This window comes from Scardinius erythrophthalmus (genome assembly GCF_964197995.2).
Source record: "Scardinius erythrophthalmus genome assembly, chromosome: 8".
Lineage (NCBI taxonomy): Eukaryota > Metazoa > Chordata > Actinopteri > Cypriniformes > Leuciscidae > Scardinius > Scardinius erythrophthalmus.
Genome location: NC_138228.1, coordinates 18059232 through 18077081, shown reverse-complemented (window position 1 = coordinate 18077081; position 17850 = coordinate 18059232). Strand labels below are relative to the sequence as shown.

The 17850-nt window shown below is 38.4% G+C and overlaps 1 protein-coding gene across 1 annotated transcript in view; it reads right to left on the bottom strand.

Annotated features, from left to right (window-relative positions):
• The window catches only part of otogl (otogelin-like), a gene marked incomplete at its 5' end in the record, with an annotated part of 46373 nt that overhangs the window by 21731 nt on the left and 6792 nt on the right, over positions 1-17850 (bottom strand). The window contains 25 exons of the mRNA XM_081372840.1: positions 435-608; positions 713-739; positions 1039-1195; positions 1515-1631; positions 2339-2458; positions 2549-2695; positions 2850-2984; positions 5632-5770; positions 7449-7556; positions 7661-7835; positions 8890-8933; positions 9823-9897; positions 10004-10169; positions 10256-10465; positions 10577-10701; positions 10834-11011; positions 11585-11717; positions 11794-11939; positions 12296-12342; positions 12516-12624; positions 12833-12958; positions 13037-13143; positions 14544-14650; positions 14865-14989; positions 15234-15439. Coding sequence (XP_081228966.1) covers positions 435-608; positions 713-739; positions 1039-1195; positions 1515-1631; positions 2339-2458; positions 2549-2695; positions 2850-2984; positions 5632-5770; positions 7449-7556; positions 7661-7835; positions 8890-8933; positions 9823-9897; positions 10004-10169; positions 10256-10465; positions 10577-10701; positions 10834-11011; positions 11585-11717; positions 11794-11939; positions 12296-12342; positions 12516-12624; positions 12833-12958; positions 13037-13143; positions 14544-14650; positions 14865-14989; positions 15234-15439 — 3203 coding nt within the window. The remainder of the gene's footprint in view (positions 1-434; positions 609-712; positions 740-1038; positions 1196-1514; positions 1632-2338; positions 2459-2548; positions 2696-2849; positions 2985-5631; positions 5771-7448; positions 7557-7660; positions 7836-8889; positions 8934-9822; positions 9898-10003; positions 10170-10255; positions 10466-10576; positions 10702-10833; positions 11012-11584; positions 11718-11793; positions 11940-12295; positions 12343-12515; positions 12625-12832; positions 12959-13036; positions 13144-14543; positions 14651-14864; positions 14990-15233; positions 15440-17850) is intronic.

The following is a 17850-nucleotide window of genomic DNA, read 5'->3' as shown; positions in this document are numbered from 1 at the left end:
TACAGAACAGTAAAATTCCAATACTAATATTTATGGCTATCAACATTCCTTTGCTTTCAGACATTAAACTATAGAGCTTTTACTTTGGTGTGGCGGAAAACCACTGGGAGAACTTAAAGCTTCTTTTTTGTTGACAACAGATTTATTAAAAATAATAATAATGAACAATTCTCATAAAAAATGTGGGAAGATGGCTGCCACATGTTGCATTTTCAAATGCATGGCCAAAACTTACAGTGTTTGCAGAGATGGAGCTCGTACGGAGCAACATTTACTACAAACCAAGCTGTGCTCTGAGACACTGAAAACACCAGGTCATTGTATTTCACATCAAAGCATGATTAAAGCGAATTAACGTTTTAGTTTCAAGCTATTTCGTTTGCAATTTGTTTAGCTTTTTTATTTTGTTGTTAAAGTGAAGAGTGTGTTCTCACTGGAAGCTCGGTCCTTGTACAGTCCAGTTGTCATCATGAAGTGGAAAATGGTGCTGGGTTGAGCATTGGTCCTCAGGAGGGGAAACACTTCTCCACTGCTCACGTTTGCCCCAAACACACAGACGGAGTCATTTTGCTCTGTGCTGGACAGCGTGAACGGACCCTCTCCCAACTCTAAATACACAATAATAAATAAAAAGGTTAGGGAAAGATCTTCTGGTGCCAAAAAGTGCTTCCATAATTATTCTAAGCAAATTTACAAAATAAATAATTCCCACCTTGGTTGTAATATTCACAGTCATATGCTGTTAAAAGAAACATACTTGTATTAGTGGCAATTGTATCATGAGTTTGCATGCATTATTTTACCATTACCAGCTTAAAAAGCAACATGAAATGGGATTTGCAATGCATTTAACTTCTTCACTGTGACAAACCTACAACTGAAACAGAAGCTAGAATTAGACTCTGATTATATAAACAGATCCTGACAGCAAACGGCATGCTGGGTTTGTTTTGCAATAGAAATGTACGTTTGTATACGTGTGTTAACCTACGATGACAGACAGCGCGACCGGGTCAAAAGGTGTGTGCTTGTACTCACGACACACGGTGGGGGATCTCCAGTTCACCGTGATGCCGTTTTGACAGCATTTGTGTGCATACGCTGCAATGCTGGTGCACAGACATTCACAGTCCCCCCCACGGTTGCAGTTGCAGGTGTCCGTTAGGCAGTTCTTATAAAACCAGGTCACATCTACCTGGAGGGCCACAAGGATTAGTTACGCACAATACATGGGTATCTAAAATCCCAATTAGCTCGTCAAAAACACACAATTGGTAATGCAACACACAGTCAGGACAATTGACTTTTTTGATTGTGTTGATGGTGGAATGTTCTAGCTTTTCATACCTATACAGCCCCCTAGTGGCCAGATTCAGAAATGCAAACCATCACAAAGCTTCTATCAGTCGGTTCATGGCAGACAGTGTGTGTGTGTATGTGTGTGTGTGGGTAAGATGTGGCCTTTTTATCTGTAGGCCAAATGTGTTGTTAAACCCCAGAGGAGAGCTGCTCACCACATTGTGACATGGAGCGAATACATCACTGTAGAGGAGGCCGCACTCTCGCTTAGCATACGGCTGTCGGCTGAGATCTCCTTCACACGGTCTGTGAACTACAAAATCGCTCTCACACTGCACACAGCACACACAATTAAAAGATTTACTGCTTAGTTAATCTAAGCATCCGAGCAAAGTGTAACAAAGTGCACAGTACAGTTATTATGATTTGACAATAGTAAAAACTATGGTTACCATGGTAAATTATAAGGATACACAACAGCTCAAAAGTTTGGTGTCGGTAAGACTTTTTAAATGTTTTTTAAATGTTTTGAATGCTGCACACCAAGGCTGCATTTACTTGATCAAAAACGCAGTAATAGCAGTAATATTGTGAAAATAACTTTCTATTTTTATATATTTTTAAATGTAATTTATTCCAAAGCTAAATGTTCAGCATCATTACTCTTCAGTGTCACATGATCCTTCAGAAATCATTCTAATATGTTGATTTGCTGCTCAAGAAACATTTCTGATTATTATCAATATTGAAAACTGTTGTGATGCCTAATATGTTGCTGGAAAATATTTTTATATCTAATAATTTGATAAATAGAAAGTTCAAAAGAAGAGCATTTGTTTGAAATAGAAATCTTTTGTTACATTGTATAAATTTCACTGTCACTTCTGATCAATTCAATGCTTTCTTGTAGAATAAAAAGTATTCATTTCTTAAAAAATAAAATAAAAAAAAGTCTTACTGACCCCAGACTTTTGAACGCAAGTGTACATTTAGTGTAATCCAGTCTCACACAGTAGTATCCTAAAGCTAGGTGTCATACCTGTCCAACAGCCCAGCTGTCTCCAAAGGCCTGTGCGTTGCTGACTTCCATATGTCCGGCTGTGGTCATGTCATTTACTGTTACCATGTCAAAGTTTCCACACAAACCACTCATCTGACCCTAAAAGCAAAGTCAAAAACTTTTATGATAAGAGATATGGTTCATACAGTGTAACATTGCACTGCTCGTTCAAAGAAAACGACCTCTGACCTTCCATTGGGGTCCAGCACGAATATGGACAGTTGTCTTGCGGTCCCATAAAACAGTCAGATCTTGAGCAGGGAAGTGGACCACAGTGTAGTAGCCCGCACCCCAGAGCTGAAACTCATATCCTCTCCCCACAACAGTAGATGAGCTCTGGAGGACAAGAACAAAACCACTTCAAATCAAATGCAGATTACAGTAAATACAAACTACAAGATATGCAACTCAGAAACAATTATAGTCTCATAGTTTATGAAAGGACAAATGTGCCATTAAACAGCTGAAGATGGTTATGTCTTGTACTCACAGGTTTACCAGACTTATCACTGAAGTAGATTTTGGTGAGGCCAACATAGATGAGCAGGTACTTCATGCAAACAATCCCGCTTTCGTAGCAATCTTTATTTTGAGCCATGATGGACACCTCAGTATCACCAACACTCTACATTTAGACACAAGATTAACACAAGTGTGCATTCAATATATGACGCTTTGTCATCTCTGTTGAAAAACAACACTTCCTTAAAGGCGAACCAGCATAACCAAACAGAACCAGTGAAAAATATCCAACGAAAATGAGAGTTTAATATGATGAAGTTGACCCCTAATAAAAGTTTCCAAAAGGTTTTTCAAAACTCTCCCACCCCTCATTGCACCTCAGCCCCAATCTATCATTGGATGAAAAAAAAGTGTTAAACTATCATTTAAGTGTTTGTAAGGTTTTTTAATTTTATATTCAGCAAGGGCACATTAAATTGATCAAATGTGACAGTCAAGACAAATACAATGTTACAAAAGACTCTATTCATCAAAGAATCCAGATAATATACATATATACATATATATATATATATACATATATACATATATATATATATATATATATATATATATATATATATATATATATATATATGTATTGTTTTCCAAAAATATGATGCAACACAACCATTTTCAACATAAAATATAACGCCTCAATAAACGCCTAATTACTGCTAATTAATAGTTAGTAAGGTCGTTGTTAAGTTTAGGTATTGGGTAGGATTAAGGGATGTAAAATAAGGTCATGCAGAATAAAGTATTAATATGTGCTTTATACAGTAAGTAGTAGTAAACGCTAAATATCGTAGTAATATGCACGCCAATAAGCAACTAGTTAATAGTGAGAATTGGACCCTAAACTAAAGTGTTAACAGAAATATTTATAATCGCTGATGATAATTAAGCTTAAAAATAAATTCAAAGAAAATTGTAATCATACTTTACAGAATTACTGTTTTTACTGTATTTTTTATCAAATAAAAGTCAATAACAGCATAACAGACTTTTTTCATAAACATTAAAAATCTTTTAAACGGTAGTGTAGTCCCGACCCAATCTCATTCGTGTGTGTGTGTGTATCTGGTATGCCCTACATTATGGGGACAACAAGAATAGTAATATCAGTAAATGTTGATCTTATGGGGACATTTGATTGGTCCCCATGAGGAAAACAGCTTATAAATTTGCATCCTAAATAAAGTGTTTTGAAAATAAAGTGTCTTGAAAAAGAGTTTTTTGTGATGGGTAGGTTTAGGGGTAGGGATTGTGTAGAGGGATAGAATATACAGTTTGTGCAGTATAAAAATAATTATGTCTCTGGGAAATCCCCATAAAACATGGAAACCAGTGTGTGTGTGTGTGTGTGTGTGTGTGTGTGTGTGTGTGTGTGTGTGTGTGTGTGTGTGTGTGTGTGTGTGTGTGTGTGTGTGTGTGTGTGTGTGTGTGTGTGTGTGTGTGTGTGTGTGTGTGTGTGTGTGTGTGTGTGTGTGTGTGTGTGTGACTAAAGCCATTTCTTTTTGTCGCGATGGAAAAGTCTGTCCCCCGGGTAGATCAGTAGACTCCTCAGAGAATCAGTGGCCTTTAAGAGACACCAAATTCTATTCACCTGCACCTTAAGCATCCACACACACACACACACACTCACACAAAACCACACACACATGCATACCTGTACACACTTTCTCAGTCATTAAGGGCAGTAGCAGGTTGCATTGCGTAGGCTGATAGGGAACAGATTGCTCTTTGTTATGTGCGGCTCTTTGCTGAGTTTCTGTGCTGGGACTGACATTAACTCTGGCTCCATTACCACAGTCCTGTTCTAATTAAAAATCCCCTCTGATTTTCCCAAGATTAGAGGCGGTAGAAGCAGATCTCTTTTCCTGCTACTTTATACGTCCTTACTGAAGTCCGCAAAGTTTGAGAGCGCACATGCACATACACACTCTTTGGCCATTAGAAAAAAATTCTTTGGTTTAAAGGGTGCAACACTTTTCACTGGTAAAACACACTCTTTGTTAAAGACAAGCTGGTAAGATCCTCTCCACTTGGTCCTAAGACCAGCACACAAGGCACAGATCACCAAATGCAGCAGTTGTACAGTTACTCTTACACTTAAGCTTACCCTAAAAAAAAGCACTATTACCACGTTACAAGTCAAGAAACCATGGTACCATTAATCGTCGACCATTGTGGGCTTTTTAAATGGCTGATGCCTATGTCTACAGTGGAGGGTGGGCAATATACAGTAATGACTGTAACCCAATAATGGTAAATACACTATAAATATCATTCAAAATATGACACTGAAGTCTGGAGTAATGGCTTCTGAAAATTCAGGTTTGCCATTACAGGAATAAAGTACATTTTAAAATATATTCAGTTCTATTAAATTGTAATAATATTTCATAATATGTTGTTTTCACTATATGTTTTTACCGTATTTTTTTGATAAATGCAGCTTTGGTCAGCATAAGAGAATTCTTTTTAAAAACATTTTATACAAAGCCTACCAACTGTTAACTTTTGAACAGTAATGTACATGTAATGCATAACATTTCTGAAATTAAATTAATGCTTCTTTCAGACAATATTTACTTATTATATTTACTTTACTAATAATTCACAAAAGAATTGCCCATGGTTATTAGCCAATGCCTATGAATCTCAAAAAGGATAAATGTCAGCTGTTTTAAATGTCTATCACTAAAATTTATTTTACTTTTTGGCTTCTGTGCCCAAAGTCACAAACACACACACTCAGGAAGTACCTTGACCAGGTAGACCTGGCAGTCACTGACGTAATCATACTCCAGGCCATCAAAAGTGTGGTAATGACGGTCACTGTAAATGGTACATACTGCTGGACACGGTGAATATGTGCAGTTAAAGAACCCACGATGACAAACACTGGAGAGAGAGAGAGAGAGAGAGAGAGACCAAATTAAACATTACTTAAAACATACATCATACACTGGTAAATCTGCAATTATTGAAAAATTATATTCTTCTAACTATATTTCATCTGTTTTGAAATATTTATCACGTTCTGATCATGGCCTTCATCAACCTTCAAGTGGATTTTTTAATGTGTGATGGCGTTAATTATTGACTTGTGAGGACGTCATTTAGAAAATGTTAGATACAATAGTTTAGTGTCTGTAAGTTTTGTTTGTTTTAAAAAAAAAAAAAGTCACTTATGCTCATCAAGACTTCATTTATTTGATTAACATTCAGTGAAAACAGTGATATTGTGATATATTATTAAAATTTGAAAAAAACTTTCTATTAGAATATATTTTCAAAGGTAATTTATTCATGTGATGGCAAAGCTGAACTTTCAGCATCATTACTATGTGACAGTCTTCAGTGAAATATAATATCGCTAGTTACGTAGGTAACTGTGGTTCTGTGAATCCCGGATGACCGTCAGAGGCAATGCTTAAGCACTAGTGGATTATAGTAAGTGCCAGCTAGATAGGTCGAGGTAAGCCTTGCAAATTCCGAGTGACAAATAATTCTGGCGGTCATTCAGAATTCATAGAAACACAGTTACATACGTAACTTGCACTCCGTTTCATTCTTCCTGGCCACCAGAGGTGGTGCTTAAGCACTAGTGGATGACTTCTAATAACAGTCATTAGGGGAAACCTTAACTATTTTTAGAAAAATATATAAGGTTGCTCCTGAAGAACTGCTAATCTGACAGCTTCAGGGGTTGGAATGTTGAACTTGTAGAAGTTGGTAAAATACAGGGAGAAGCCCAAGTAGCAGCTGCACTGCACAGATATCTGCCATAGATACTCCTCTAAAAGCAGTCCAAGGTATAGACAGCCCTAGTGGAATGACCAGAGATACTTCCTGGCAGAGGCTTTTGGGCTTTCTTGTATGCCATAATGATCCCCTCCAGAATCCAATTTGACAATCTCTGCTTATATACAGATACAGCAGCCCCTATAATTCTGAGCACTAACATAAACAAAAACCTGATCTGTCTGTCTAAGGTTAATGGTAGCCGCCACATAGCACCTAAAGGCTCACAGAGGACACAAAAGGGGATCCCCTGACTGATTGAGAAGCAGACTGAAAAGTAGCTAAATTGAACGACTGATTTATAAACTGAGGAAGTGAGCTAGTTATGTAGGTAACTGTGGTTCTGTGAATTCCAAATGACCGACAGAGTTATTAGTCACTCAGAATGCATGAGTAAGTACCATATTTGTACACCTGAATTCCACTATTTAAATTTAAAATGGTTGTAAGGTTCTTAGGAAAATTGCAATGTAGAATTTTCCTGATTTTAACACTTTTTATAAATTAAAAAAGTAAAAAGATCCGGGTAGATGACAAGTCATAAACAAATAATTCTCTTAAATGTAACTTTTCAACACTCTTAATTAGGAAAGAGCTATTAGGTATAAGAGACACAATAAAAAATGTTGAAAGCTCTTACAATCTGTCCAAATACATTTCCCCTTTCTTTAAAATCATGCTAGGGAATAGAAAAGCTCCACTAACTGAAGAATCGCCCATTAACAGGAAACAGACTTATGGAAGCTAAGCTAAAAAAACAAAAAAACACACTGACCAGCGGTAGCACGGAGTGTCCACTGTCTCTCCTGGGAGATACTCTAGACCGAGCCATGCACAGGGGCAGTTCTCTGGGTAATAGCAGTCTCCATTATGAATCACTAGCCTGTACCAATTAAAGAAGATGGTGCAATATTACATGCTCTGGTGTCAATAGACATGCATACTTTTCAAAACATTTGTTCCAAATGCAAAAAAGAAAGTGATTACCCAGCAGGACATCCACATCCTGGTACACATGGGGTCATGGGAGGGCAGGTCAGGTTCAGCATCAGGTTTCGACAGGTGAGTTCACAGGCCATGCCCACACCTGAAGGTCCACGCCCACTCTGACCCCTGCAACTGTAGTAGACTTTACCATTTGGACAATCTCCTCTCTCAGGCTCTGAAAAAAAAAATGGATGGGGAGAGAATGGTTAAAGGAATAGTTCACTTCAAATTGAAAATTCTGTCATCATTTACTCTCCCTCAAGTTGTTTCAAGCCTGTATGAATTTCTTTCTTCTGCTGAACACAAAAGAAGATATTTTGAAGAATGTCGGTAACCAGACAGTTGATGTACTCCATTGACTCCCTCAGTAGGAAAAAAAAACTACTAGGGAAGTCAATGGGGTCCATCAACTGTTTGGTTACCGACATTCTTCAAAATATCTTCTTTTGTGTTTAGCAGAAGAAAGAAATTTATACAGGTTTAAAACAACTTAAGTAAATGAGTAAATGATGACAGAATTTTGAAGTGAACTATTCCTTTAAACGAAAATGTATAGGGAACTCAAGTGGTGCTTGCTCAAGCAAAAGGTGTTTTAATGCATTGGTTTGAGGTTTCTAGGTGGTTCTCTAGATATGACTCCTAATTTCAGTGTGGTTTTTTTTTCACCTGTTTTATCACTGGTCTGACTCAACTTTCCACTCACCTCAATAAGACACATGATGTGAGGTGTCATTTAAAACAATGAAGAAAGAGTTACGTGCCGAAGTATAACAATTTGAGTTTGTGGACTGCACCACTAATAATTATCAAAAGGAATTAGGGTTAACAGGCAACCAGTTTAATCTAAAGTAAAAAAACAAACAATGGACAATACATTAATAATGCAGCCACCTGAATACTACTGAAATCAAATTTACTATGTAAATTTACTATTACTATTTCAGCAAATAATTTAGCAAATTTAAAATGTAAAAAAAAAAGTAAAATCGGCAAGCAAATAAGCAAAAAGTGGAATTTGGTCTTTCCCCAAGTCTCCCTCTTTCTTTGTGCATGTGTATCTGCGGTTCAGATCTGTCAGGCATTCAGTTTGCTCAATGTGTTACCTCTGAGGAATGTACTGCTGACTATCTAAGATGAAAACGCTCTTTTCCAGGGGAAGGCAGAGGTAAAAGGGAATAGAAGGAGACTGCTGAAATGGAGCAAAGAAAAAGTAAAAAGTAAAAGTTTACCTCTTTCTTCTGGCACACACTCCATTCGACCATTTCTGCAGAGACTAAAGAAAAAGACAAATCGAAATATACATTACCAACATACATATACAGTATATACATATTCTTATGTAATGGATAATCTAATTTGAACAATTTTAGCATTTTAACAGTCTGCAAGACTTTTGAAAGTTGAAAGAAGTGTCTTATCACCAAGGCTGCGTTTATTTGATCAAAAATACAGTAATGTTGTGTAATATGATTCTGAAATAAAATGTATAATATAAATTAAATTCACTGTTTTCTATTTGAATATATTTTAAAATATAATTTATTCCTGTGATGTAAAGCTGAGTTTTCAGCATCATTATTCCAGTCTTCAGTCACATGATCCTTCAAAAATCATTCTAATATGCTGATTGGGTGCTCAAGAAAAATCTCTTATTATTATTATTATTATTATTATTATGAACACATTGATTTTAGGATTTTTTGATTAATAGAAATTTCAAACGAACATCATTTATTTGCAATGATTATTTCAATCTTTTGTAACACTGTAAATATCTAGCAAATGAGCAAAGCTTTATAATATATAATTGGGAAATTCTAGAAAAAGTCAAATTGACAAGCAAAAAAGTGGAATTTTGTATATAACGTACCTGTACATACACATTTAGTCTATTTTGTATATTTAGATATAGTTTTATTATCTGTATTGTCGCTGTCATTCTGTCTGTGCTGTGGAAGCTTCTGTCACTAAGATAAATTCCCCATATGTGTAAACATACTTGGCAATAAAGCTCATGCTGATTTTGATTCTGATTGAAAGTCTTTACTGTCACTTTTGATCAATTGGGAAAGTTATTGCATAATGTATCAGACTACAAACCTTCTTGTAGCTATAAATCTGTAAGAGTTTGACAACAAAATCCTCCATGTCCACACACTCACCATGGTCCAGATGAACTGAAGGACACTTCACCAGGCTGAAACACCGAACCCATGAAGTAACAGTGACACTGGGAGCTGAAATTAAACCCAAAACAGTTAAAAAAAGGAAAAATATGTCCATTTCTATGCTAGTGTTCAGACATTACAAGGTGGTATTGGTGTTTGGTGTATTCAGACATACAGCAACACACAGCGCTGGCGAGTGTGATCGTAGAATGATCCCTCATTGCAGCTGCATCCTTCAGCACAGTCACCATCACACACTTCAGCACTGCTGATTGACTGACATGTCCTCCCGCATGCTGATGTGCACGGGTGATACATCATCCCACCTAAACACACCATACCTACACGCATAGACAAATGACTTCCTGAACATACTTGTGTAATAGATCGCTGTAAAGACAAATACATGTAGGGATGACCAACGAACCGCACTCAGAGACATGCGCTCTGAAGTTGATGGTGATGTGATGCTTGCTGCAGATGTATGCATAGTGGGACAGAGCAGTGCAGAGGCAGACGCTGCCGCATCGACAGGCCTGGTAGCGGCACTGCTGGTGGTACACGCTGGGACTAACATATGCATGGCATGGCGCAAACACTTCCTCCACTAGCACATCACACTGGGCAGCATAAAACACTGAAACAAAACACCTTTTCAGCATCATGCATGAATTTCTAGAAATCATGCCTTGCATTTGTTTTGGAGAAACCTGATTCTTTGGACAAGCAAAAGGATTAACATATATACCATTTTGTTGGTTCATTTCACAGGGGTCGATAATGGGTATGTTGACAGGGCTAATGCACGCTGAAGACACTTTCCAGGCGTTGACGTGTAGCTGTGGAGTTCCTTCAATCATGCCTGCAGGAGAACTGGAGAGTAAAAACACATTTACTTAGTTCTTCACACAAGTCCAAGAACTACATAATGATACTGAGAGATACTGAGAGACATTTAAAATGTTTTGCAGAAAGAAATTCAGAGGATCAGTCTCCGTTTCTCACAGGAAATCATCCCGTAGGTTTCCGTTGAGGGTCCCGCAGATGCCAAGAGTGGAGCCCATCCAGGTGCTGTCCAACTGAAGGTAGATTCGTCCACCCTGCCAATCATACTGAAACCTCAGGCCAAAGACAGATCGCAGACCCACAAACAGAGATGTCAACCGACGCACGTTCACCATGTCTAACAAACAAACAGAAATAAAGAAATAGGAAATACATTTTAATCAAATGTATTCTAATTTTATTTCTTTTAATTATTATCTATGTAGTAGACACACTTTTATTACTACTTAGGTAGCAGAAATATTTTAATCGGTCATTGTAATATTTTTGGTTACATATATATGTATATTTTAACTCATTTAACTCTCAAATTACATTTATTACTGCATTTCTAGGTTCAGTATTTAACCTGGAAATGTGAAATAAGGCATAATGACCCATAGTAAAAATGAGAAAATTAGATTAGAATTGGTTTAGATTACGAAACTTAAGAATGTCCCTCACAGTCTTGTTTTCATTTGCAGCAAATTAAATATGGCATCTACCTTGACTAAGGTATAAGAAACATTTTCTATTAAAGCGGACCAGGGGTGCGTTTCCCGAAAGCATCGTTGGCCAACTATGGTCGCAAGTTCATCGCAATGTCCATTGAACTCTATTGGTAACAAGGGAACTTGCGACCATAGTTGGCTAACGATGCTTTCGGGAAACGCACCCCAGTACCGATGTAAAACTGAGAACCTGTCCTTACCATCTGAGTAAGGCAAATTGACAGCCATACTAGCCCCAATCACAACTTCCCCCTCTCTTGTGAGAGTGAGCTGTCTGCTGACATCTTCATCCACCACCAGAGCCACTGAGTGGATGCAGGAGTGTTCCTGAGACTGAGAGACGAGAGCCTCAATTAAACACACTCAAGACATCTCTGATCACACACATTTCCAGACGCACTCTTTTTACCTCTCCACAGGCAGTGTACTGTAGTGTGACAGTAAACTTGGTGCTGCCACGGCTCTTCACTAGCACATACTGGCAAGAGCCCATGTGCATGAAGATCCGCCCATCGAATGTTGTCACATGCGTGTCACCCATTACTGTGCATTCCGCTAGGGGTTGAAAAAAATCATATTATTCTAAAATAATCTTTGAATACACACTCATTTTCAAGTTACAGAGCTCATAAGGAGACATGGTGATGAAAAAATTAGATGGAAGGAGAATTGATATTTAAATGCTTTTGCATTTGCTCGCAAAAATCTTGCGTTCGCCCCGCAAAAAAGTGCGTTTGCTAGCAAAACTTTTATGTTAACTTGAGTAACTTTTTGTTTGCTCGCAAAACTTTGAAACTTTGCGTTAAAAGCCAAGAAACTTTGCGTTAAACAACTTAAATAAAATGCCTAGTTTTACGATGTTTTTGATATGGTATTATGTAAAACTGTCCAATACAAAGGTTGTTATTTACCAGTGCAATTGTTTTCAGTGCAGTTCCACACTCCTCCCACACAGACACTGAAAATGTAATTCACATTAGATGGATTCACTCATGATTTCAACACATTTGATAAGGAACCGGGTTTTCTATTATCAGCTACTGTGATTATCAACTGGTTAAAAAAATGGGAGAAACATATGTTTTATTTAGTGTTTAAGCTGTAAAAGAGTGAAAATTGGATGTTTCTAACCAGACACTGCAGCCCTGCTCCAATACATGACCCAGAGGATATGCTGTACCATGGTACACACAAGGGCACTGAGACACTGCAATACAGGTGCCATTCTGCAAAATCAGACCTGAGAGCAGCCAAACAGAAAGAGAAGCCATGAATGAAACAAGTCAGCTGTAGTCATAAAAATCATACAAAAATTAAAATCATCAACAAATCACTGCAACATGCATTCTGAATTGCCCAAAAGGGCTCATTTGCATTCTCATAATAGCAAACATTCAGGAAAATTAATAATAACACCCCCCTTTTAAGCATCTGATTATCAGTCTCACCATCTGGGCAGTAGCATCCATCCAGACAGTGTAGATTGGTGCCCAAGCACTCCTTCTCAAAAGTGCATGTTGGCGGGCAGCAGCTGATACAGTCTCTGTGGACAAAACTTTCCTCACAACCGTCCGCTGAAACACAAACATATCACATGACATGCTGCAAAGTTTATGCCATAAGTTATCTTCATGACAAGAAAGCTGACTAACCACATGTAGGAAAACTGTCCCTCCATTCTCTGACGGGGTAGCCCACATGAGAACAAGCCCTGGTGTACTCGACCAAAGTCCGACAAAAGGTCTCCTCCTCATCTGATCTGGAAATAAAAAACATTTAAATGTTAAAAACACAAAACAGTCAAAAATACAAATAGTTCTAATAAAAAGATGGAGGAAAAGTCAATACTTTTACCATACAATTAGTATGGTGATATAAGACTGTATGAAACTGTAAGAGCAGTACAGCTGTTCAACTTGCTCCTGCAATCTGATACTCTTACTGCCTCTTCAATCAACAGTTGAGTCTGAAATTGTTCATAAACTCCAGCAGCTATTTCATCACTGTAATCAATACACACACACACACACACACACACACACACACACACACACACTCTTTCGTATACTAGTGCAAGCATAATTGCATGCATGCACACACATACATATAGGCTACATATGTTCACAAACATTCTTTCTGCAGCTTTTGCTATATTCAAGATATTTTCATTACTATAATTAACATAATCCTGTTGGAATTGGGAAGTGTAGATTGCAGGAAAGAGGCTAGGGAGAAAAAAACATTCAAGAAGGGAGAGGAAGAGAGAGAGAAAGTCTACTTAAAATCCTAAATGCTATAAACAGAAATGTTCAATATTGACAATAGCACAAAAGTAAATATCACATTATACTGAAAGTATTCTATAATTAGACATCTGATTTTTTAATTTCACCATGTAAATTTTGTGCAACTATACTCCCCCATTTTAAGCAAATAATTGAAAAAGATCAAATTACAAAATTCCCAACAACTGGTCTTGAGATTTTAGTGATCCAAACATTGCTGTAAGTAAAATAAGGTTTGTTATTGTTAACTGAAACTATTAAACAATTAATAGTTCTGTCTATTTATTTTTTAATTAACATTTTTGTTAATAAAATATAAATATTAGATGAAATAATTGAATAACTGAAATAAATAAGTTTAGGCTGAAGTATTTAATTACTAAAACTAAAAAAAAAAAAAACTAAAAATTTTTTTTTTATTTGTTTTATATATATATATATATATATATACATACATACAAAAAAACTAATAAAGAATGACAAAAAGCACAAAATTACTAAAACTAAATTTAAAACTGAAAATATATAAAAAAAGTATATCTTTCAAAAATATTAATAAATATTATAATAGTATACAAATAATAATAAATAACACTAATTTAGATAAAATTATATGAAACCATTCTAAGGTGCTTAGTTGATCTCTCAGTATGGCCAAGCTAGTTAGACTAGTCAATTTAAATGATTTTAGAGTGGTTTTGAGACCAGCTAGCCAACCAGCTAAACACTAATTTGGACAGACTGAGAGGCCAGTTAGAATAGCTTAATCCAGCTAAGATCAGCAATCCATCTTTAGCTTGTTTTTTATGTTTTTTTTCCAGCAGACTTCAACTTCAGTTACACCATTTAGACAAAGGCACCACACTTGACTTACACACACATGTCCGAAACACAACTGGCAACAAATGGATTTGGGTCAATGTTCTCATGGCAGGAGATGAAAGGAAAGAAAAGCAATGCACTGCACTTCTCAATGGCATCCTGCTCAGATAACACACAAACAGGCAAAGTTGCTAAAACAGGTTTTAAGGTGGATAACCAAAAATACACTGCATGGAATTTTCACATTTTACTGAATGCACACTCATACTTAAGCATGTATGACTTCTTTTAAACACTCTTGTTTTAAACTATCATACATAATAAGACCCATTTAGCTCAGTTCAAACCCAGAATGCAGTGTGTACAAGCGTACATCCATATCGGACTCAGATGAGCATGGTCCAGGGAAATCATCATCAACCTGAGGACAGGGTCTCTCCTGGGACAAATCTACTGCCCAGCTGTTCCCAAATTCAGCAATGTCATCAGAGACTACACCTGAAGATGCAAAATGCAAAGCAATAAAGTCACCATAATAGATTTGCAGCAAATTACATTTTAGCACTGTTTCTTGAGAATTAAACTGTCCCTAAAATGTTACAACTCATCTCTAAATAGAAAACACTGGGCCAGGCCAGGTGTGTTCAAACTGAGTATGCAGCTCTGCTCAGCTTTGATATAATTGTCCTGAATTTGCTGCTGACTGAGATGATAAGTGTGTGTACAGGCCTGTTTGTCTCACCGTGGCTGCTGCTGAGATCATCCGATCCGTCATCATTATAGTTTCCACACAGACCACAAGGCCTTCCTTTGTGTGCTTCGGTCATTTTGAGGTAGACTCCAGAGCTCCCGTCCCACGCCAGAGAGAAGCCAAACGTGCTCTTCACCAGGATGTAGTCAGCCAATCGCTCAATGAAAACATTACGTACTGTCTGTGGCAGACTCAGCCTGAAAACATGCACATGAAACAGACAAACAACACAAGAATTTCGATCATGTTTGATATTGAAATGTGTTGCCATAGGACTTTTTCTGTCATTTTATCATCAGCATGTTATCGTGACCTAAAATCTATTGAAAGCCATAAGTGGCCAAGGTTTCTAATGTTTTCCGACAAACCATACACATCAGAGTTATTTATCCCTCCGTCAGTAGATTTATAATTAGTTTTTTCATTAATTCATCCAAGATTCACAACACATTTGGGGTCAGTAAGATTTTTTTAATGGCTTCAAAAGAAGTCTCTTATACTCACCAAGGCTGCATTTATTTGATCAAACAGCTGTTTTCTATTTTTATTGATTTTAAAGTGTAATTCATTCCTGTAAAGGCAAATCTGAATCTGAAATTTGAAATTCAGCATCATTACTCCAGTCTTCAGTGTCACATGCTCCTTCAGAAATCATTCTAATATGGCAATTTTCTGCTCAAGAAACATTTCTCTGTTAAAAAAAACTTGTGCTGCTTAAATTTTTGTGGAAACTGACATACATTTTTAGGATTCTTTGATGAAAATAGAAGAACAGAGCGTCTAGGTTACTAATGTAACCACCGTTCCCTAAAGGAGGGAATGGAGAAGGTATGTCAGAACTGAACTGACGAATTGGTATTTGCTTGAGAGCCCAATCACCTTCCTTCAAGTGTAAACTAAATGAGCCAATGGACATTGGCGTGTGAGATTTGCATCGAGCATCCCACCCAGCAAACCGGGTATGTATGGAAGCACGCTTGCATCGCACATTCAAGTTCCACTGAGGAGCCGAGATGGTGTGTTCCGGCTGTTCAGTAGCGGTACAGCTATTATGGCGACGCGTAACGTCTCTGTTCCCTCCTTCAGGGAACGGGGGTTACATTAGTAACCTAGACGTTCCCTATCAGTCAGTCATGTTCAACATTGCGTCAGAACTGAACTGATGAATTGGGATCCCTACCAAAATGCCACAATTGCAGCCCCTTCCAGCACCCCGTGAAAGCGACCTAATTCCCCCGTATCTGCTGGGACGGAGAAAGGACAGGACTTACCGCAGAGAGAGTGTTGATCACTGCTGTTCCTTCTAACCCACACAGTGAGACTATTGGATAACACTGGGAAAGCGTTATGGAAAGGGATGCTATGGAGACCACATCCTGTCCGTAGGGAGGTAACGTGGAGATTACACATATGGACTGACCATTAAGGCAGAGCTCCATATGGAAGGTCTCTGAGGAAGATTCAGCCTAGCTATGGTGAAGTTAATACCGAGCAGAGATGGAAGGGCGGGCTCTGCCAAGGGAAAGACATGGGCTCGCCGACAGGGAAGCCATACCATAAAAGAATACACATGTGGGATCAACCGTAGGAGAAATACAACACATGGACACCTAGTCTAGTATAAGGGCTGTCCTTCTGGGCATACACACAAGTGCTAGACCTAGCGTCGGACGCCTCCGTAGCATCTGACTGTCGAGGGTGCTGGAGGAACTTCATGCAGGGTTTACCAGGTGAGTAACTCATCTGTGGAGCAGATAGCGCACGTATCCCGTCCTAGGAGGGGAGTGGCGCTGCAAGCGAGACACCCAGCGGGTCCCCAATGTTACTGGCTACTTGTGGCGAGTACACGGGAGAACACATGCTCTACAAGGAGATTGTAAAACCTTGCAAATGTGTTACGTGTCACCCAGCCAGCAGCTCTAAAAATGTCTGCTAGCGAGGCGCCGTGCACCAACAACACTTCAAGGCCACAGGAGGCGACACTTCGAGTGGAATGAGCCCTCACCCCAAGGGGGCATGGCTGGTCTTGGGCCGGATATGCCAAGACTATGGTGTCCACTATCCAGTGGGCCATCCTCTGCTTGGAGACAGCCTTTCCCTTCTGCTGGCCTCCATAACAGACAAAGAGCTGGTCTGAGGTCCTTAACCTCTGTGTTCGGTCCACGTACAGGCGCAAAGCGCGAACAGGACAGAGCAAAGTGGGGGCAGGGTCTGCCTTCTCTGGAAGCAGGTTCACCACCTGATCCCTAAAATGAGTAGTGGGAACCTTGGGCACGTATCCTACCCGGGGTCTCAGGATTACGTGAGAGTTGGTCAGGATGACGTGAGAAAGTCTGAATTCTAGGCACGATTCATCAACCGAAAATGCCTGCAGGTCCCCTACCCTCTTAACAGAAGCCAATGCAGTCAGGAGCGCCATCTTAAGAGACAGGATTTTAAGCTCTACTGTCTGCAGTGGTTCGTAGGGCGCTCTCTGTAAGGCTGCTAAGACTAAGGAGAGGTCCCAAGAGGATATAAGGTGAGGGCAGGGAGAATTCAGCCTCCTCATGCCCCTCAGGAACCTGATGATCAGGTCATGCTTTCCCACAGTCTTACAAATCTACTGCAT